This window comes from Rhea americana, unplaced genomic scaffold (assembly GCF_003343005.1).
Source record: "Rhea americana isolate MKP2758 unplaced genomic scaffold, rheAme1 scaffold_31, whole genome shotgun sequence".
NCBI lineage: Eukaryota > Metazoa > Chordata > Aves > Rheiformes > Rheidae > Rhea > Rhea americana.
The window spans coordinates 114,191-136,727 of NW_028186435.1; the positions used below are offsets into that span (position 1 = coordinate 114,191).

The 22,537-nt window shown below is 38.6% G+C and overlaps 1 protein-coding gene across 1 annotated transcript in view; it reads left to right on the forward strand.

Moving 5' to 3' along the window:
• Nucleotides 1-22,537, forward strand: part of PHLPP1 (PH domain and leucine rich repeat protein phosphatase 1) — a 150,233-nt gene that overhangs the window by 111,989 nt on the left and 15,707 nt on the right. Inside the window, exons 5-12 of the mRNA XM_085309974.1 lie at nt 275-421; nt 953-1,183; nt 3,792-3,994; nt 5,677-5,737; nt 7,627-7,722; nt 11,432-11,587; nt 20,425-20,625; nt 21,591-21,753. Coding sequence (XP_085166100.1) covers nt 275-421; nt 953-1,183; nt 3,792-3,994; nt 5,677-5,737; nt 7,627-7,722; nt 11,432-11,587; nt 20,425-20,625; nt 21,591-21,753 — 1,258 coding nt within the window. The remainder of the gene's footprint in view (nt 1-274; nt 422-952; nt 1,184-3,791; nt 3,995-5,676; nt 5,738-7,626; nt 7,723-11,431; nt 11,588-20,424; nt 20,626-21,590; nt 21,754-22,537) is intronic.

Below are 22,537 nucleotides of genomic sequence, written 5' to 3' on the forward strand. Positions count from 1 at the left end.
AAAATATATTTAGCAATTGTTGTTCAGGAGGGCATTTTTTTCTTGTGCCTGATGAAGATCAATGAACTATTGCAAGTGATGTCAAACTTGTCTGATAGTTTCCATGCTTGTTTTGAAGATTGAGCACAAAAAATAAAAATACCTGCCATTTTCATTTAAGTAACCAACCCTACCTTGCAATAATTATTGTAGAGCAACTTGATATGTTTATGTTCTGCTTCCTTAAAATGTCTCTTCCTTCCCTCTCCCTTTTTTTTCCCTTATCTCATTGTAGATTCACCAAATTGAAGAGCCTTAACCTTTCTAACAATAATTTAGGAGAGTTCCCATTGGCAGTCTGCAGCATCYCGACCCTGACTGAACTTAACGTGTCCTGTAATGCGCTCAGAAATGTTCCAGCAGTTGTAGGCGATATGCACAAGCAAGTACTCTCTTAAAACTTAATGTATACAGCCTGATGATAAAGACAGTAAACAGTTACATGACTCTGTACATAACCTAAATTCTGTTGGGTTGTATCACAGCAAGCTGGCTCGTAGATTTGTATTGAAGCAGTTGTGAGTTGCGGGTGGTGGGAAAATGGTCTGTGTCTGGACACTGGGGCCTGTGTCTGCAGTATTTGAAACAAGGGTCATCTTCATGCTAAAGAYAATCTTCAAACCTGCTTCTTGCTACTGTGCGTCAGTCGTCATCATGCAAGTTGCAATTCTGGGGGTGTTTGAAGATGTGATACAAAGACCTTTTATGTTCTGCATTTCATAGTTGACAAGGCTTTAAAAATATTTAGTCAATATTTTCTTTAGCAGATGATGTTTAAGCATTGTTCCATAACCTTTTTCTACTCTTTTATACTTGTTATTTCACCATAACTACAGTTGATTTGTGTCTTTGTAACAACTGAACAGATCTCTGTTTCCTTCCTCTCCCCCCACTCCACCTCTCCCTTTGATAGCTTGCAGACATTTTTGCTGGATGGTAACTTTCTCCAGTCCCTTCCTGATGAATTGGAGCATATGCATCAGCTCAGCTATGTGAGTCTGTCCTTCAATGAATTCACTGACATTCCAGGAGTGTTAGAGAAACTAACTGCTATGGATAAACTCTGCATGTCAGGGAACTGCCTGGATACCCTCAACCTTCAGGTGTTAAAAAGGATGCCTCATATTAAACATGTGGATCTAAGGTAGGTATTGGAAAAGGAGGAAAATAAGTGAATCTGAATTACTAGTTTTGAAACAATTTCTCTTTGGCTATCATAGTAGCCCCTGGGTATGGCTCTGTTGTATTAGTCCACTGAACCACGTATCTGACTGTATTATATAACTCTCAGTGATTAGTGTGATTTAGCATTCAGAGGTAGTGTTTAGGGGAATTATTAGATGGGAAAATGAGTTTTGGGGAAAATTAAGATTTTCACTGAATAAATGAAAAAGAATTTGGGATGTTTGTGACTCCTTGTTCTATTTGATGCAGACTAATATAATATAAATTATAGTCCCAGACCCAAAGAGATTCTGTGTGATATATTACAGATGAGTGAGGTGAAGAAACGAGCAGTAAAGGTGAGAGGAGAAAAACATATTTCTTGGTTGTATGTTTGTTACAAAGCCAGATCCACCATGAATAGTAATATTTTTGATGCCTTCAGCAGAGTGTAAATCARTCCTCCCTATGAATGGCTCTTTTGGTGTGAGGTGGCTCTCTTAGTCTTCAGGGAAGTCAGCTCCTGTAATCTGCTGARCTAGGCTGTTTCATAGCCTGGATGGTGGGGTCCAGATAATGATGAATTTCAGAACTATCTAGTTAAATTAGGCTACTGAAGCTGAAATTTGCAGCCCTACCATAATGCTGTGTAGCCTTTGCAGTGCAGGAGGGTCCAGCATAAGTATAAGCTAGTTAAGGAAATAGCTAAAATTGATGAATTTTGAGATGTATTGGGCAGGCTTGAAATATGTGTGTCTGAGTATATCTGTTGTTGTTTTTAGCAGCAACAAAACCTCTGTGCTTTAGCTTTTGTGTTGATTTGCTTTCTCATCCCCTTTGTTAAAGCCTATATTTTTATCAGTGCAGTCTGCGTAGCTAAGTCAAAAGGCTATCTATCGTGAAAGTATGAAACCCAATAGAAGTAGGTTGTATGACTTATCAGACCACCTGATGCTAGTGGTTGATGTCAAGGGTCAGGAAAAGTATAGAAGAAGAAAAAACAAGCATCTTGGATAGTGACTTTTATCCCTAAATTACCTTCTTTTTTCTGGTTAGAATTCAACTATGTATGCTCTGGTTCATTTTGAGCATGCTAGGAGACATACATGAACTGACTTGTTGGGTTTTAATTGTGTTTTGGAAGGAGAGGAAAAGAAAAGCAGCCTCTGATCCCAGAAGGGAAACAGAAGTCTTCACATCCTGGGCCCAGTCTGTTGTCAGTGCTTTTGTCAAAGACATTCTGCTTCCCAGGTGTCCAAGGTTTGAAGCTCAAAAAGAGCAAGAGGATCTTGAGGCCTGCACCAGCTAGTCCAGCAGTTCAGCTTTTAGTAATGTAGTGATACCGATTAGGGGCTCCAAGGCCATCACTTTTGGCATCAGAGTAGAGATGCTGTGAAATATTGTGAGCTTGGCTGAGTTTGCCGTGAGTTTTCACTGTGCAGTTGAGAGCCCTCTCATTGTCTGCAATCTCCTTTCTGCACCAAGCAGTGAACATTGGTTCCTTGTAATGCCACCTTGGATATTTTATGTTGACTGTATTTGCAAACCGTATTTGCTGCAYGGAAAAGCGCTTTGCCTCAGTGAAACCACAAATAAACATCATTTTATAAATTAAAAATAGAAGAAGTAGGCTGCAGTGGTGGAGGGGTCATATTCCTTATTTTCTCATAATTGGAAAATGTAGTTAATTTGCAGACATAAAGCTATAATACAGAGAGGAGAGTACTCAAAAGAAAGCAATGACAGAACTACAGGTGTATGTTCTGATTCTCACTAGGGGATTTAATGGATCCATAGAAATTACTGCTGTGATTCTAAAGTGTTACGGTCAGAGCTGAGAATTTGAAACTGAGCTCTTTGACATGCTCTAGAATCTCAAATGTTGCTGTGAGTTTTAGATCAACTTCATTTGAACTGAAGCGTCTGGGGAAGTTGCTGAGAATTAGCACTTCAGTGCATTGCAGTGAAGATGTGGTAAAGTCTGTGCTCTTCATTTTCCAGGCACATGCTTCTTGAGTTGTTTTTGTTTTGTTTTGTTTTCCTTCAACATTTTTTTGGCTTCTGAATTTACCCACTGTGGAACATGGTGAAGTGAGAAGAAAATATGGGAATTCATAAATCTAAATGTAGCCTTTCAGTACTCTGATATTTGCAGATTACTTGTGTCTGTCAGGCTTCTCCAGCAGATGCTCTTGACAGCTCTTTGAAGCCCAGCAGGAGCTGTGTAGAGGTTTTATTTTTCTTTTCCATACTATCAGGCAAAAATAACAACCAGATCATCTTTTATTTTTATAGATGCAATAATAATAATACCTCCTTTCTTCTGGAACTTTTTATCAGTAGTTTTCAGAGTGGTTTGAAAAGCAGTTTGATATCACAATTCCTTTTTCATGACAGTAAAACAAAATACTTGATCCATCCCACTTAAAATGCCATTCTGAAGAGAAAAATACTTAAAAATCAAACTTGATCAGAACTTTGACGCATGCTAGTTCAATGCAGTGCAACTGATTGTAGAGTGAGTATTGTGTTGGCAGTATGCGCCTATCATGGAACTACATCTAATGTCTTTTTTTTTTATCTGCAAGATTGAATTCAATTAGGAGGTTGGTGGCTGATGAARTAGACTTTCTGCATCATGTGACCCAGTTGGATCTCCGAGACAACAAACTTGGGGAGCTGGATGCAACAGCGTTTAACAATGTTGAAGTGTTACACTGTGAACGAAATCAGCTGGTGACCCTCAAAATCAGTGGATATTTTCTCAAGGCACTTTATGCTTCCTCAAATGGTAAGAGTGTTTTCAGATGACTGAGCTGTCATCTGATTCCTGGTGGTTTCCTGGTTCTGATTCTCAAAGCTGGCTCTCTGTGGCACAGCTATGGCATAAAAGACACGTAATCAAGAGGAGTCAGGGAGGGGGCAGACAGCATGATGCTTTGTTAGAGGGTTCTGCATACATTGTGTCACATTATTGGTAGCCCTGACTTTCAGATACAACTTCAAGATAACACTATATTGCTCACTTGAAGGTCTCCAAACCATGGAAATATTAAAATTTAGACTGAAATTCCTCTCTCTGTCAGCCGGGAGAGGTCTTGAAAGCATCGGTTCTCTGTGCTGCATAAATRTATTGCTCTACCAAGGCAAATGAAGGAATTTACTGCTTCTCCCTCGAGTTAAGGAAGCTTGAACAAGTGGCCTTTTGTGAGACAGACTAAAACAATATATTTAACTACAGTATCTAGTTACTCTAGCCAAAAAGCTACAAAATCTGTGATCAGTAACTTCATTTTTATTTTAAAATAAAAGTTATGCAACTTTTTCCAGCTGAATAACTCCAATATTCCATTAATAGGATTTGTTTGATCTGTCTCTAGAAGCTGCTATTACTTATATAACTGAAATACTCAGTTTTCACTGCCATTTTTATTGTTTGGAGTAGGTTGTTATGGAATAAACCAAACAGAAGCTCAGAGAGCTGTGAATTTACTGAACAGTTTGCAGTGCCTATAAAAGGCTGTCATCTTGATGTTACCCAGGCCTATGCCTTCATTTAAGTATTCATGCCAAGATCTTTGCAGCTAAGTAAAGTTAACATAGCTTATGCATGTGCTTTGCACTGTGAGCTGAGAATCCAAGTCATCCTGGGTCTTGCAGTTGACTGCCTATTTGGTCAGATAAGAGAGTCTTTCTTCCCCCTTGACTAACCTTTCTTAGCGCTCTTGACCACTTTTTTACAGCCTCTCTGGACGATGGGACTAAAATGTTCATTACATTTTCACTTCAGTGGATTTTTTGCAAGCTTAAATTCTGTTTTTCTTTCAACCTTAACACTAAATAGTACCTAGAGACTTTAAGATACGAAATATAATTTAAGAAATCAGAATGTAATGTTAGTAGCTGTAGTTAAGGAGCTATACCATCTGTAAGGCTGCTTGTAAGCAAAAACTTCCAGAGTACAGATGCTCRTGTACTGTAGTATTGAAAAGTATTCTGTATCTTATGGTGACCTGGAGGAGTCCAGAGTTATTCATGACTTGCTGTTTCAGCGTGGGGAGTCTCACTTTCATGTCTGTACTAAAAGCGACTGGTGAGAAAAGGAGAGTCGGTTTATGTGTGATTCTTCTGGTTGGAGTAGATAAATAAGTTTGGCAGAGGTTAAGTTATAACTCTGAGTAGGACAAAGATGATAATTTGATGTGAAACTGTTCAAATCCTCTAGTTTCTCCTTTCTGATCTGTTAAGAAGTGTCCGTCGTAGCAAGTACAGCCTGATACAGCAAATATATACTCGGACATAATAGACAAACAAAGCTCAGTTCACAAAGGTCTGAGAAGATTTCTTTAGGTTACTGACTTGTACTGAAATCTATGAATGTTAGCTGCTTACAATARCCCTTGAAGATCTGCACCTAAATGGCTATTCTGTATTTGAGACATCACATTTATTTCTATCTATTTTACTCTCTAGAACTTGTTCACCTTGATGTGTATCCAGTTCCTAACTACCTGACCTATATGGATATTTCRAGGTAAGAGTATGTTTTGGTTTTAGTTTTGTTTATTCATGGGGTCTGTAGAACATACATCAACCAAGATCATGAAAAACAACATTCATTGGTATTTTACTGAGAGGAAGCTGGGACCAGAACTGAATCTTGAGAGATGAAAAGATTGATTTTTCAGAGTCAGAAGACGGTCTTTCTTCTACTGGCCAACTCTTCCCTGTTCCTTTTTATTCATTTGTACTGTGAAAAGCATAATGCATGTTTATAGTTAATGGAAAATAATGTCACTGATTTAAGATTTTTGTACTTAGGCAAATACACAGGATTATTCAAATAAGCACCAATATGAGACATGTACCCAAGTTACTTTCTGAATGTGTCTGTATCACAAGCCTGACGTGGGTCATGGTTTGATAGTTTACTTGTCAGTTTTGCAGCATCTGCAGCTTATCCTTTTTCCATGATGCCCTGCCTGTTGCAGGGCTGTCTGCAGTTTCTGTCAGAACATATCAATAAATCCCATATAAAAAAGGAAGGCATGATTAGGAAAGAAATGGAAAAGGGATTATTTTGGTTTTATTTAACAATTTAAGGGCTCAATCAGGAACACCTTGCACATATGCTTAATGTCTTCCTTTTTTAAGGAATTGCTCATCTGCACATTAGATTGATAATTTGATATATTAAAAAGCCTCCTTAAAGCACACCTAAGCTGTTGAGGATGACCATAACAATTAATGGGTTAACCTGGGACAGCGGCCATCAATTTATAAGTTGCATCAATCATGAGTTACTGTCACTGTGYTCCTAAGTGTAGTATACATGTGTGGCTGAGTGTGATTTGCTGAAAAATGCTTTTCGTAAAGCTATATTCTTAACTTAAAGATCATGTCRACAAAGGCTGCATGAATTTTTAATCAGCCTATCTGTGCCTCGATTTTCTGATGGCATGTTATTAAATRGATAGGAAGTCTTTGGCTTCTTGGACATTTTTGGCTCACTTGGAATTCGGGAAATCTTTTTCAGATTGAAAAGGAAGCTATTTCAGGAAAAGAAGGGTTTTGTTGCTACCAGATACTTTGATTGAAGGCTATTGTGTGAATGAAGCGGAGGATGCAAGTGCATGAAAGAGCCCGGATGTGTGCATGTGTATGCACATATCCATTACTTTAATTAACATACACAGATGCGCAACTGAACATCAAATCACATAAATAGACACATGTGGATTTTAAAGTTCAGRATTCAGATTCTTATATGGCACAAACATAAATCAACAATCCCCTCCATGTGTGTTGCACTGCTAATGTTTGTATTYAAGGCAGGAAGAAGCTCAGGTGCCCAGCTATGCCTAACTACATGTTTTCAGTGCAGTATTTGGAAAAACTTRCCTCTAAAAATGTCAATTTTTAAACTGATTAGTTTCTGTGGAGGCAAATGTAAGAAGAACAAACCCCTTACCTTTAAAGCTTTTCAGTGAGATTGTTTAGTAGTAGAGTGGCTTTCAGCATTGAGTTTCTGGGGGWTTGAAGAGGCACATTGTAACTGTGTAGGACATGAATAATTTTTTTGAGAAGTCTCTCAAATGGATGATGAAATGAGCAGTTTTCTTCTCATTGTTGCAAAGACGTCTTCATCATTGATACTCTGATGCTCTTGACACTTGTAGTTTGGCACTAGCCTTCTCTGTCTTGGTCAGTGGCTGCATATCTAGGGAGAAGAGACTGAGCCTTTCTTACCTCTTCAGCCAGAATCTCATTGCMTCTTAGTGAAGAGGGGATATACACTCTCACGGAAGCATATAGGTAGCAAGTGTGTTTTCTGCAGGTGTCTGTACCTCTCTTGAGACTGTATTTTTAATAACCTGTAAATCTACATTGTGATTTAGCATACCTCTTGTTCTCCATTCATAGAAACCACMTGGAAAATGTGCCTGAGTGGGTATGTGACAGCAGAAAACTGGAAGTGCTGGATGTTGGCCACAATCAGATACGTGAGCTGCCTGCCCGGTAAGTCGTGCAGAAGAAGTTGCACAATGTGGAACAGGATAAGCAATTCAGAAGTAGTTGCTGATTCAATGTTTAGTTTKTTTCAGTGACAATCGGGCCCGTTTTATCTTTTGTTTGATTTTATTTTTACCTTGTGTCATCATGCCACAAGCTTCCACGCAGCCTTTCTTCTCTTACTTTCATGCAGAGAAAATAGTGTCTTTGAATTCTAAATGGAAGTTCTGAAGTTGTTCATGCTGCTGTTCATAGAGGAAAGTGCTTCATTTTTAATATTGAATATTAAATATTTACAGCTGTAACTTTGCATGACGCTTCAGAGATCCAGAAGTTATAACTTATTTCTGGTTCAGTGGTGCCTAGAGACTCCAGATCACAGCCTTGTCTGAGTATTGGGTAAGAAAAGGGGTTGAAAGGCAAGGATAAAGCCTCGTAAATCAAGTAAGCTTCTGCAAGTAGAGCAATTGCCTTGACTAGAAAAATAGTTTATTTTTCCAGCAGTTTAAACTTAAAATTGAATACAAACAATAGGAAAACYAGTGAACAGGGAAGAAAGATTTTAGGTAGGAATCAGAATTAAATTATGAATGGCTTTTACTGTTTTTATTTTTGTTTTTCTAGAGAGACTTGGTTCAGATGAGTATWCTGGTCAAGTGATGGTATTGAGGATGTCTAAGTACTTGACTTCCCTGGAAGAGAACTATTGTGCTTCTCTGTGCCCTTCAGAAAGGGTGTTGTGAAAGAGGGAGAACACCCAGGCTGAAAAGGTGAAATCGTGTGGACATAGGCAGAGCCATAGAAAAATTGGAGACAACTAGTGTATGATGATACTAAATRTTTTCCTTACATAGCTGAATAGGACAGAATAAGATCAGAAACCAGGAAGATAGTTGTCTGGTTCAGATGAAAGAGAAATATGGTGAAAACTGGCAATTGTAATGTTGAGAATGGGAAGAGAGTAGATTTTGGAAATGTAGACAGAAAAGGATGTAATGATACACTAGACAAACTAACAAGCTAATGTGCTGGTTATGATATCAGTCTGTTTTTTCACACAAAGTGAAACTGCACCTAGAAGGTGGAGGAGCAAAAGTTCATTTGCTTTTCATTTGCACTTCATAATAGCAAGGACTTTCAAGGCATACCGGATATCTCTGGGAGATTAATGATTAGCTGAAATAAGGTACAGTCAACATCCCACTTGTCTCTCCTGCCATCTTATCATTAACCCCAGGAAATGGCTTATCTTTGGAAGTTCTTCTTTGTAGAATGTGTCTAGGTAACTTAGCTCCTAATAAGTCAGTTCCTCTTAGGGCCCAGTTCAAAACTCAGGCTTTGAACATCTGTTAATCTTTAGGGAAATTTAGGTCTGAGTTCAAATACAAATGTTACAAGTATTGAATACCAGCGCCTAGAAAGTGTGTTAATGTGCATTGCTGCTTGCTTTTGATTCTATATGAAAGAGCACTCAAAAAAAACTGAAGTAGATGAACAACGCTCTCCTCAGAAGATGCATGTAAACCTAACCACGAATGTCCTAGCCTTGACTAAGTTTCCCAGAACGATGAAGGTCATAGCTACTCAAAACAAACTGCAATTGATGCTGTTTGAGTTTACCTCTTGTAACAGGAAAGCAGTCCTTGAAGCCAAGGAGTTAGGATCAGTTGAGTTACAGGACTGTGGTGCCCTGGTTAAAGAAAGTGGGAACTAGGTACACTGTTAGGATGTAATAAAGCCATTTCTGATTTAAAAGTACTGAAAAGTGACAAAAAAAGGCACTTATATTTTGACTATACAGGACAAAYTCATTTTTCTGAAATTGGCATTGCCAGAGGTATCCCAAAGCAAATAAAACGCTTTGAGGATTTGTTGAAATGACCTTGTTACCACCAATGAAGAGATGTCAGTGTATGCATTTTTTTGTTCCTATATTTATTGACAAATACAAAAGATCTATTTGTATTCAACATTATATTCTCTTGAACAGTTGCTTACAAAAGGAACTGCTTGAATGTTTTCACCAAACCATGTTGGGAATTTTTTGATTCCATCTAAATTTTTTATGGGAGTCAAGCGGCTGCCCATAGGGAAGAGCAGCCCCTGGCCCCTGGGCGCTCCTCACCCACTCTGGAAACTGGGTATCCCAGGCTCATCAGGAGCTTGCTTAGTTGGATGCTGGTGGCTTGAGCTCTCTCCAGGGAGCCTGGTTCATTTGGTGCTTTTGTAGGTTGGAATACCTGAATAGGCTGAATGTTTTTTAAATTTAAAAACAATGTGTGCCCCACCCCATGCAAAAAAAATAAAAATGTGCTTGTTTTTTCAGTAGGTGCTCTCATCCAGCTCTGCTTTTTCTTATAATGTTTGTTTGTTTTGATACTGGCTAGTCTTGACTAAGAAAGGAGAAGAATAGAAAGGCAGGCACATAACTCTGGAGTATTTTAAAATACAAGTGAAATGAAACTAAAATGGTTAAATGATGAAAATAWAATAAATGTGCTTATCACTGTATGTTGTCTTTTTGCACAGTGCTGAGCCTTCCTGACTGATACAGCTAGCTGTTGACTTGTATCCATGGTCGTAATGCAGACAATCCATCCAACTGAGATAACTGTTAACACTGGCACACAGATAAAAGTATGACTGTATCTGTCAAGGGAGAAAYTCAGCATACTTTATTGATTATTTTGGCACAATAGTCCGATGACCTACAGTGTTACTGCATCTTGTCCTTACGTATTGCAGGGAAGGAAAGGCTTTTTGTGTGTATATGGGTCATCTTTGTAACAGCGGGAAGAGAGCTTCTCCTGTAATGCTGAGTAGTTTGAGGATCTTTTGATTTAAACAGGTCAGCATTAAACAGTACAGTAGTGAGAACGCAAAACAGGTGGCAGATGAAGATAACCTTTTTTTTTTAATTTGCTGAAAATGCTTTCTGCTCAAAGTTGAGACTTGCTCCATTTTGTTTGAGGTCCTTAGGTCCAGATTTTGAAGTCCTTATGAAGTTGTTTACAGTGTGAATTTTAGCTTTACTATTTGATCAGAGCAGCAGTTCTTTCTTTTGTCATTACATTGCCTGCCCCCCCCCCCCAAAAAAAAAAAAAAAAAAAACAGAGGCAGGAGGATGGGACTCTGGGTCATCTATCGTTTGTAAAAGCTCAAGAAAATAAAGCGGATTAGATGAATTTCATTTGCGGTAGAATGGGGAGGGAGGCTTTATGTTAGTCTGGTATTAACAAGAAGGGAAAAGGGGGATGGGGGAAAAGCATTGGATTATGAGTCAGCATGTGATAAGTAAAATACTGTGAAGTTTGTGGGGTGGCTGGTGATTTCATCTATGCTTTTTAAATCTTCCTGTTAGCTAGAGGGATCCCACAAGTGCAGTTTTCCACAGCCATTGTTAGCAATTATCCACCTCGCCATCGTGCTTCTATATTCATGTCTAATACAGTACAGTAAGATAACCCTTTCTCACTACTTTCAGTCCTTAATCATCCTTAAATCTCCTTCCCAGTCTCTGAACATTCATCCTTTTTAAGAGGTCGGTGGAGAGTGGGAAGATATTCTCAGATCTGTGTGTAATTAATACCATGTCTGCTAATCAGTTGACTGAATCCTTTTCTTGTAACAAACTGCGATATCTCACCTAAAAATTGTCAACGAAAATTTGTTTGCTTAAATTTTTCTTATTTTTGGATGTTTTTATTTCTCAAAGGTTATTTTACAACAGCAGCTTGCGTAAGCTGCTGTSTGGACATAACATGTTAGTAAGGCTACCAGATCGGCTTGAACGAACACAAGTGGAAGTCCTGGATGTTCAACACAATCAGCTCCTTGAGCTGCCATCTAACCTGCTTCTGAAAGCAGACAGGTAAATATAAGCTTATCTTGAGCTCAGCTTGTGTGTAAGGAACTTGGCTTTGTGTTTTATTTCCTCAGCTGAAAGGAATAACTAGGGGTAATTTGAGGTTCCCCRAATCTGAAAACTGCCAAGCCTTCAGTTATATGAGCAGATGTCTGCCAAACTCGCCAAAACAGAAAATCTTTTTATTCTGATTTTGTTCCCTTATATGGTTGCTTTTTTCCCCACAAGCTCCTGCTGTACACCTACTTTGTGAAATCTAGCTATAAAGTGAAGCACATGCTATTTTTTGCTACATAAGCTGAGATGGGTTAGTGGCAGTTTCTTTACTTATTTTAGCCTTGTCTGATAGTGTGAAAGCTTCTTCCTATCAGTTGCAGGCCAGAACTTATTTATACCTTTCAAACAAAGCAAAATCTGTGTGTAAGGCTGGCAGAATAACTCAGTTGCAGGAGTTTCCCCTGTCCTTGCTATTTGAAATTTTTATGCCTTTCAAACGTTTGTCACTAATTTACCTAGTGTTACCACTTGATCCAATTTCTGTCATCTTATTTTTATACTACTGTTTCTTGAGTCTTAAAGTCTTCATAATCTTTCTTCCTGGATATAAATATGTTCTGTAAGGTGGCTCTGGTTTAATAGCATGTGATAAAATATCAGAGGCTAGTAGCACGGTCTGGAGATGGTCTTGTCTTGCTTAGTGCCAGTGTTCCTCTGAGCTTCGACAAATGGTTGTGGGATTCCTAGATGTTTGGGCCATGCATAATTTAATAGGCAGTGAGATTGTGTGCTGTGGGATTTTATTTCCTTTAACTGCAACAAAAGTAGYGCGTGGCTCTGGGCTTCATGAGACGTGGGGAGGTGCAAGAGGAGTGGTAACCTCGCTGTCATCTGTTACGAACCTCTGTTTAAATTCTGTAGAGTTCAGTGTTTTAGATTGTAGAATTGGTTTGGTGGTTGAGGTGGTTTAAAATTATAATGCAAAGAATGAATTTTACTATTGCAAGGTTTTAGTTTTGGTAACTAGCATGACATTTTCAGTCTGTTTTATACAAACTTTAAAACGGTTTTTGTTCTCTCTTCTGTCGCCTTGAAACTTACTGCTGCTTATCATTTCATGTTTAACCCTGTATAGGGGTACCRCTTTTGGAACAAATCAACTGATCAGCAAAGTTCTTTTGATGCTAATTTATTGTTATATGAGGTTTTTCATAAAATATAGTAAAAACAAGGAATTTCAGCAATGCTCTTGTAGTGATTGTGATTAATATTTCTGTATAGAAGTGGTGAAGTTAATAGCCTATTCATTTGACAGAGATATTTCACATCAGCAGCTACAGCAGCTGTAATGGTCTTGCAAATGACTTTTCAAACTACGTTAAATTGTTTGAACTTCAAAACAGTAAAGCTTGTAAAAAGCTCTTTACAGGAGGTTGTGAGATTAAGTCAGTTAAAAACAGAACAAATAACATTATCTGCAGGTCCTGAGCTGAAAATCCTGGTTGTTAAATTGGAGAGGAAAGAAACCTTTCAAGCTTCAGAAAGCTATATGTATTTTAAAAGCAAAAAATGAACTACTGTATTCAATTAGATTTATAGGATATAGGTTTAGAATGTGGATTAGTGCAATTTGGTAGTGAGATACAAGCTGCATAAAATTTTTTTATACTCCAACTCACCTTTTTAAACTGAGCTCCAAATTTTAGATGCTTTCATTTTTTATGACACCAAAATAAGCAAGTACAGGCTAAAATCAAAACTGAGGATAGCTTTCCAGATGTTTACTAAACATGCTGAAAAGAGGTAGAATTAAAAATAAATAGAATAATAATATGATATAGCCACATCAGACTTTGGGATTCCTCTCCTCGCCCCCTCGCCTGCTGCATTAACGTTGTGCTGTTTTCAAGCAGTAAAGGGAATATGTTTTCCAGCTTTTCTGCAGGTATTTAACGGAGTCATGTGTTCAGGAGATGCACTGATCTTCCCCAGTCTGGCACTTCACTATTAGTAGTGCAGCCTCCCTCACATGTGAGAACGGCAGAAGCAGTTACTTTGTGTGGATTTGGTTGGTTGGTTTGTTTTTTTCTTTTTGTATACCCCTTTATTGGTTTAGATGACTTGGCTGTAAGATGTCTGGCCCATGCTGGTGTGGCTGTCATTGCTGAACAAGTGACAAATGTGAAGGAAAAATACTGGTGCAGATAGTGTACAGCCCGAGAGCTTAAGTTTGGAATTTGCTGCAGGAAATATTTTTGCATTTTTTTTCAAATGTTTGCATCTGTCAGCAGCTAAGTATCAACAGAAAGGAGTCTGGGCCAGAGAAAGGTATTTAGGGTTTGGAGTTTTGTAGTTGTTTTTCAAAAAGAAAAGACAGAAGTGAAATGCTGCTCGTTTGAAAGCATTCCCTGGGAAGCACAATCTGTACTGGCAGATGTGTCAAGAGAGCTGGCTTCCCCATGAGGTCTGCCATGATCTTTCCCAGTGTGTAATGTTGGACAAATCACTTCACCTTACAGAACCTTTATCTTTCTATAAACTCTTTGGAGCCTGAAAAGATTAGTTTATTTTTTTTGGAAAGGTGCACATGTCTGTGCAGATGACAGATAATACTTTGTCTTGATACAAAGTCTCATGCTGTGAATTGTAAACACTTTCTGCTCAGTCCTGAATATTTGGTTAAGTGGATCTGAAGTGTCTTGAGCAAACTTTAGCGCAGGCACTGGTTGGCTTTGTCTATAACACCTAAGAAAGATGGGGCAATCAATGCATTGGTACCCCCAGTGGGGATATCACTTTCACCAAGAAAAAGGAAAAAATACTGGAAAACCTCTGTTCTCTTCACAGTAGAATCCATGGACATCACTTTTAAACCTTAATCCTTCAAACAGATTAAGGAATAAGTAGACAGGTTTAATTCTCTGCTGAAAAGTGTAATTTAGAAATATTGTGTGTTGATCTCATTTTTTTTCTGTTTTAAACTTTCAGTTAAGGAGAATTGAGGACTTGTCTAGAGAACRTTCCTGTGACCAAGACAGAATTTGGTTCTGTTTATTCCACTGAAACGTATGCACATTCTGATCATGTTAGCTAGAATTTCTCTTGTAGGGTGGGGATTTTCTTGGCAAGATGAGCACCACGGAGACAGCCAGATAATCCATTCATTTCTCACTACCAGATGCTGTGAAAATGCAGAATTCATGCAAGCACTATAGCTAATGGGGAAAAACTCCCAAGTGGCGTCCTTAATCTTTTTTTGTGCACCTGCATTCCTGCAGCCTTAGTTTCTATCCAAGACTTAATTTGTTACGATGGCAGGTCCCTCTCTGTCTGTCCAGTTTCTAGTACAGACTTATACTGTGTTCCTTGACCAACTTGCAGCAAGCCAGTTTCACACTGGTAGTTCAACAAAATGATCTTAATATAACATAGGCAAAAGTTTAGTAGTTACAGCTAAGTATAGAAAAGCTGTGGCTGTGCTCAGGTGGGGTCTAGAAGTGGAGACACAGGGATGAAGGTTGTGGGTCTGCCTCTTACCTAAGTTTCCTTTTCAGTCAATGTGAATGTCTTGAGTACAGTCAGATCCTTAAAGCAGCCTTTGAACTGTTTAAAGCAGTTGTAGGGGAAAGGTCTGTAACTGTGATACTGGTGGATTAAATGTTTAYTAAATGGCTTTCTGTCGGTTTGTAGTGGCTGGCAGTGGCCAACTATGGTGGCTGAGGCAGTCCTGGCTATTCAAAACTTATCCTCCAGGCCCTTTTTTGCATGTTTTATGTTTCTAGCTTTGTTCAGTTATTCTTACCTGGTTTGATTTTTTGGTGGTAGTGGTAGTGTTTTTTGTGGAGTTGGAAGGTGACCCAATTGAACTTACTCTTGTTTGATACTTGCCATTTGCATCCACTGTGGCTGTTTTCTTTTGGGGGTAAGTTTTCGATCATATTATGGATGTAATAGGAGAGAGGAAATAAATTCAAATGAATTCAGAGAGCCATGGTGAATGCTTAATGCGCACAGTTCAGTTGCAGAAATACTTAACTTTATTTGTATACTTGCTTGTTGCATTGCTAGTAGGTTAGGGTTTGCAAGCAGTTCTGTTAGAAACTGGGGAAATCCCAGTTAATGAAACAGCTGAAGATGGGTTAGAAAGTAAGAGCTGAGGAGGCTGCCCCTCAACCAGAATGAAATTTACTTGACTGTTTCCATCTTCATCTAAAGGAGCAGAAATACCAGCTTCACATGGGCTGGCAAAACTGTCTTGATTTTCCCCTCAGACGTGCTTATCTAATAAGTTTTTTCCTCTCACTCGCTACTACAATTACAAATTATTTTAGGATTAGATCATCGGAATTTGAGGATCTTTCTCTGCAGAAGGGACTATAGAGGAAATTTTGTATTTTCATGGCTCTGTGCTGATGGAGATCTTAGGGCATAGGCTAAACTAGAAATCTTYGTTTCTTGATGCATTTTATTTTTGCAGCTGAATTAGCTTTTCCACGTCTATCCATACTTTCAGGCTAAGCATGGTGGTTTTGACTTTCTACTGCTTCTTCACTGGTTAATCTTGTCTCTTTGTTACTCTTTCTAGTGTTGCATGTTCCTGGGTGTTTTAGAGTACTTCTTTGCATTTTTCCAGTGGTGGCTTTCTCTTTCCACCATTTTCTGAGGTAGCTTTGTAAACTTGGCTTGCTGGTGAGTTATGGCAAAGCTATATAAGTGAAATCTAGGGATTGTCCATATTTAGCCTTTGTATATACTGCAGGCAGACATCAGTGTTAAAGAGATTTTTTTTTTGAACCTTTTTACTACTCTCTGTAGATGATTTACTTCCTCTGCTTTTGGAAGTTAAAATTTAGATCAGAGTCCTGATTTAAATAGAGAGTGCATGGGAATGCTATATGCATATTAGATTYATTTGGTTAAAGTAGATCCATTTTCTTGATTCTAGTGTATTACTTGGGATGGTCACTCCCCTTCCCACCTTCCAGYCTTGGAGAATTTAAATCTATAAACAGATTGTACTTTAATATCCCCTAAAACTGAAGGTGTCTTATTCCAGCCGGAGTTCAATGTTTATATTATTACCCCAGAGGAGAGGTTACACCTTGTCAAAGCTGAAGAATGCTGGCATCTCCCTGCCAGTGCCTTAGAGTTTCTTAATCTCCAACACTCTCTCATACTTGTTAATTCATGCTTTCCTCACTGTGTTATACTTGGGTATGTGAGAGGGCTGTTGAATTCAGGTTTCTGTAATGATGCTGTACTTTATGAGCTTGTGTTATAGCATGTGGGTGGAATTGGAAAAGGAAACAATTAATTTTGGACTGAGCTTTAATACTTGACATTCTGTTTCCATCTGATAAGCAATATGAGTGGGATATCTTCAAGGAACATTAATCAAGTTTTCAGTCCAAGCACTCAAGAGACAGGAGCAGTTGTGCCCAATTTCCACCCCTCTGGAGGGCGTTTCTAAGATCTGCCTTCTAAGGGAGCATCTGGTGCATTGCAAGAGGATGAAGAAGCACAGCAGAAAAAAACCTGGACAAGGACTTCTGTGTTAAATCAGCTTGAGGAAAACCTGATTGTCAAGTACAGATTTTCTCAGATATAAGGTTCTAGCAAAGAATTAACAAAGCTATGCAGCAGCAAACTGCTAGTTCGTTCTGTTCTCTGTCCAAAGAAGATTCTCTCCTTTTAATCCAGAGACTTTATTGAAAGAATTATTGACTGAGAGCTACTGTTTTAATGTAGCAGCTGGTCAAAAAGAACATGTAAATAAGCAGCCTATTTTTTTTATAAAAGTTTTAGTTTAGTTTGGATTGTCAGCTACAGATGGAGATTATCTTGAACCTGCACGTGAGTGTTACATGGCTGTTACTGTGCACAGACAGGTATTTAATTCCCACTTTAAACTATTGACAAGATTTTACTAGCCACCTTAGTGGTGATAACATCCACTGAACTGTGGATCAGGATGCTGGAGGTTTATTTCCAGCATTGCCATACCACTTGCTCTGAAAGATCTGGCAAAAAGGAGGGCAGTGGGAGGGTGCCTGAGGAGATGACTCTTTTCTCTTTCCTTTATAGACAATGTATGTATCAAACGTTTTTTTTTTTCTTTTTTGGGGGGCAGGAGTAGGCAGAATTTCAACCTCTTTTAATACCAGTGAAAGAGCGGTTTGAGATTTCTTGTAGTCTCCCATCCGATGCTGAAATTTATGAAAAACAGAGCTTTTGTTGGATGCGTTTTTCTTTTGAATTTAAAATGGAATCAGTTTACTACATTATATCAGTTGCAGCTTTATCACAGCAACATACTCTTTCTTACTGAAGCTTGCAGCTGTTTTGGGGGCTAGCTGTAGTTAAGCAAACTTAGTTTGTGCTGTGCATGAAGAACTTTGCAGCTGCTGGATGCCTCTGTAGCTTCTATACTCCATTTAATTATTGAAAGAAGGTGCCCATGAAATACTGCAGGTTTTTGTGCTGCAGCCTGTAGGACCATGTGTAAAATATGGATTCTTCAAGGTAGAGCATATCCTTTCTTGGGAAATGTTTTACTGCCACCTCCTCATCCCTGATGTATCTCTGTGAAAGTTCATTCTTCTCAGAAAGCTGCACAAGGAGATGTGCCTCATGTCTTCCTTTGAAATCTCCCCAGAACTTGTCTCGGAGCAGCTGRTGTTTATTTCCAGGTTGAGAACTCCCTGTGAGAGGGTCTTTCAAGAGGCTGGGGACTGTAGAGGAACCTAGATYGAATACTTCTATTGACTGAGCTGTGGTAATGTTGGATTACAAGAAGGTAACTTTTTAAGTGGGAACTCCTTAAACCCTTCCAGATTATGCGGAAGATCGTCATTTTGTACTGACTAGCACAAAAGATATTGTGGCTTTAGTATTAATCAAAGTACCTTTCTTGTGTGGAGAGAGACTATCGTGCATACTAGAATGATCTTGCCAAAGCAATAGTTGCCTGTACTTTAGCAATAGGTGTACTTACTGGTGTTTCATTAAATAGGGGAACTGTTGATGTGATATGCTTCCATTTAGTAATCCAACTCTGAGCTCAATGTGTTTTTGATTTTTACCCAAAGGGTGAAATTGAACAGCATCTTTTTAGAATAAATAAATAATTTTAAAACCCTTGCAATTGCTTGTTCCCTTTTTTCCCATACTAATCCGCCCTCTCCTCCCCTCCTCCTTTGGAGTTTTACCACTCTTGTGAATAATGAATGAGCCTGAGGATTAAGCTGTGTTTCTCTGTAGTAGCCTCCTCTGCCTGTATAAACCAGCTAACCTAKTTTCAGTTCTGTGCAATGCTGAGATTTTTTTTTTTTTTGCTTTTAATGGGAATACTTTTTAAATCCTTCAGCGTGCCATGTGACTTCTTTGTAGCATGCCTGACCCTWATTTGCAGCTAAGCAAGTTTCAACAAGCCGCAACTCTTGCAAATCCATTTCATTCGTTAGATCTTAAAGGTCAGTGTGAGTTCTTGTGTAGGTGAAAGGGGGAAAGAGCTATCAATATTTTATACCTTTCTCTTAAGATCAGTCAACGGCAAGAGAACACATACCTCTTGTGTCCTGTTCACTGGCTTTGTAGGCTTCAGCCAGCTCATTTCTGAGTCTTGTTTCTTGGAAATCGCTTTGACTGTTGCAGCTGTCATTTCCCGTTAGTTGATAGGAGCAGTGCAGCCTGATTTGAGCCCAGCTGTGTGGTCACTGCAGACTGGCATGCACAGATTTACTTCTGCATGACAAGTTCTCTTAGGCAGCCTTTTCCAAAAAGGGGATGAAGGAAGAGATTTCATTTCTCTTAAAGGCATGATCGTGCCACAATTATGATACTGAAGATAAATGACCTTATTTTTCTGTTTCTGTGGAACTGTCTGTGTAAATCCTAGCCTTCAAGATGCCTAGTGTGTATATTCATCCAGTGCTTTGTGATCACCAGACTCCACAATGAGAATGTGAATCCTCTGTATGTAGAACTCTGCTTGCAAAAGTGGGCAGTGCCAATACCTCAACATACCTTGTTCCCACCCTGGAAAAAATTCCTTGAGAGAGAAGGAATAACTTAATTTCTGTGCTGCTTCAGTCCTTGCTGCTTGTAATCGGTCTGCAGAAAATATTAACAAAGATACCTGTRACTTGGGGAGTAGGAAAGGACACTGAGGAACTGCATAGAAATMTGGCTTTCTTTCTGTGTAGATCAGCAAGCAAATATATAAATATTTCTGTTTTGATTAAAGATTAGCTCTATCTCAGTTTAAAACCTAAAGGCAAATTACTACTTGAGTTTCAGCTTTTTGTGATTGGTGCATCTCTAATAATCCAAATATTCAAAAAGTACCTTCTCATACTTCTAGATCTGCAGGTTAAAAATGCTACCTGTGACCTAGCTAGTATTTAAAATGATTTTTTTTCTGTCTTGGGGAGGGGAGTGGGATTCGTAGCGGTGTGTGTGTCTTTTGTTTTTTGTTTTTTTTTCCCCTGACTTTTTTTAGTCATTGGAAGGGCATCTATAGTGATGGATTCAGATTTTATCTCTATGTGGAATGCTTTTGGAAATTGTTGCTCTGACCTGCAAGGTGCATGTATAGCAATGTTAGAAGTACTGAGTTTTTGATTAGTGATTAGAGGAATCTCCATTTGCTGAGATTTGTTCATTTAAAACATGATTAGAAGTTTTGTTTATATACTACTGGACTTCTGGCTTTTCTGTCCATTGCTGTGAACTTGCTGCTTCTGAGAACTGTTTTGTAAACATCTTAATTCATATGTGGGTATTTCATTTATATTTTAGACAAAGGCTGCAGGATTTTAACTCTCTTATGCTACTTTTCTTTGCAGCCTGAGGTTTCTTAATGCCTCAGCCAACAAACTGGAAATGCTTCCTCCAGCCACTCTTTCTGAGGAAACTCATAGCATCTTACAGGAGTTGTATTTGACGAATAACAATCTCACAGATAAATGTGTACCATTGTTAACAGGCCATCCACACCTAAAAATCTTGCATATGGCCTACAATCGCCTACAGAGCTTCCCTGCGAGGTAAGTAACTGTTTTGCAGTAAGATTAATTTAAAACTGCACAGAAACTTGGTGGCACAAGTTGTTTCGAAGATAGTGATATGCCATGGTGGATTCATCTGTTATGTCCTTTTGCATATTGCTACATGTTCTTGCATTACACAGACAGGTGAGTTTTATGTGTTGGTTGGTGCACTTCTGTTGTACTTGAAATTCTTTTTAGCCAGACTAATTTAGCATGACCAGATTGCTTTTGGAGTCRAGCATGAAGTTTTTTGTTTTCTCTGACTTGGTCACTTTGCTCATACCTGTTGGACTTCTCTTTATGGGACCTTTGTGAGCAGAACAGTCTCTAAGTGTCCTTTGGAAGTGGACAAAACTATGCTAGGGGAAAGATCCTCTCACTCCAAAAGGAGTTTCTCCCTCAACAGCAATTTCAGATGAACTATTCTACTTCAAGGTTACTCTGTTTTAATCTGCAGTCTTTCAAGTGTAAGGTATACTGTTAAGTTGGAGTACAACCTTRGAAAAGAGATGCCCGTAAATAGAGTCATATCTGTCCTAGTGTGCTGTTTAGGCAGCTGGGCTTCATTGGCAAGGGGGAGGGAGAGAGATAGTTAAGTAAAGAGTGGAGTAGGGGTTTAGCTAGAAGACAGAAGAGAAAAAGTGAGGGGAAGTGAGAAATTAGTGTTGAAAAAAGAGAGAATGAAGAGAGAAGAGCAAAAGAGTTGTGGGGCAGGGGGAATGTAAGGAAAATAAATCACTTAAAAAGTAACATTAAAACAATGTTGACGGAAGAAACACAAGTTTTGTTCCACAACTGTATTTGTGTCTGATGTGAGGTGAAGTGGTGGACACTAGGGTGAAAAGGTGAAAGTGTACATTTTTTTTTTCTTAAAATAATGAAAACCACTACTTTTATCATTGTTTTAAAATAAAATTTGCATGTATATTAAAAGAAAAATTCTCAACTTTTTATTTCCATAGCAAAATGGCCAAACTGGAGGAGTTAGAGGAGATTGATATTAGTGGGAACAAACTGAAAGCCATTCCAACAACCATCATGAACTGTAGACGTATGCATACTGTGATTGCGCACTCCAACTGCATTGAAGTCTTCCCAGAAGTCATGCAACTTTCTGAAATAAAGGTAAGGAAGGAATGTGCTTTGGAAGAAGTACGTTTAATGCACACTTTATCAATTGTATTTTCCCTTCAGCTCTCTTGTTGCTACAGAGTAGCAACTTTCTTGCTTTCTTGTCTGAAATGACAGGAGAGAATGAAATGCTTTCTTGTGCTGCCTCAGAGTGGAAGCGAAGAGCCTCAGAGTCTGATTATGTGCTCACCTTTGCCAGATCACATCTTCTCTGCCAAATAAGTGCTAATAGTTTTCCTGTGACCAAGTCTGTTATGATGCAACTTAAACATCTGGCAAGAGCTCTGCATAATTAACTCTTACTGCCTTGGCAGTTGGTTGATTGCATAGWAATGGACTTTGCTTAGAGTTCATGCTTATAGTTTTAAAAACTGCTGAAGCTGCAAAACAGAATAGACCATAGGGACAGAAATAAATTCCAGGAGTGGAGAATTTGGCTATATAGGAAAGCTACTTTAATTTTCCTAATTGCAGTCATGGTTTGTACAACTGCAAGAATGTTTAATTGATCTCTTGCGTGTTTTTCCGGAAGTAATTCTGAACTTTATGCAGCTTCTTGTGGAAGGCATTCTTTGCTTGACTATGCTGAAGAATACTACTGCTTCTTGTGAATTAGACTTCTTCACTCTAGGCTATAATGCAGAACATTTCAGGTCTCATGCTGTTTCAGCAGATCGGAAAGTAGGAGCTGTTAATTCATAGTGCACATGTCTTGTGATAACACAGGAAAGGCTAGCTGTAGTTCTTTGAGTTTAAGAACTTGTTTTTGGAATCAAAA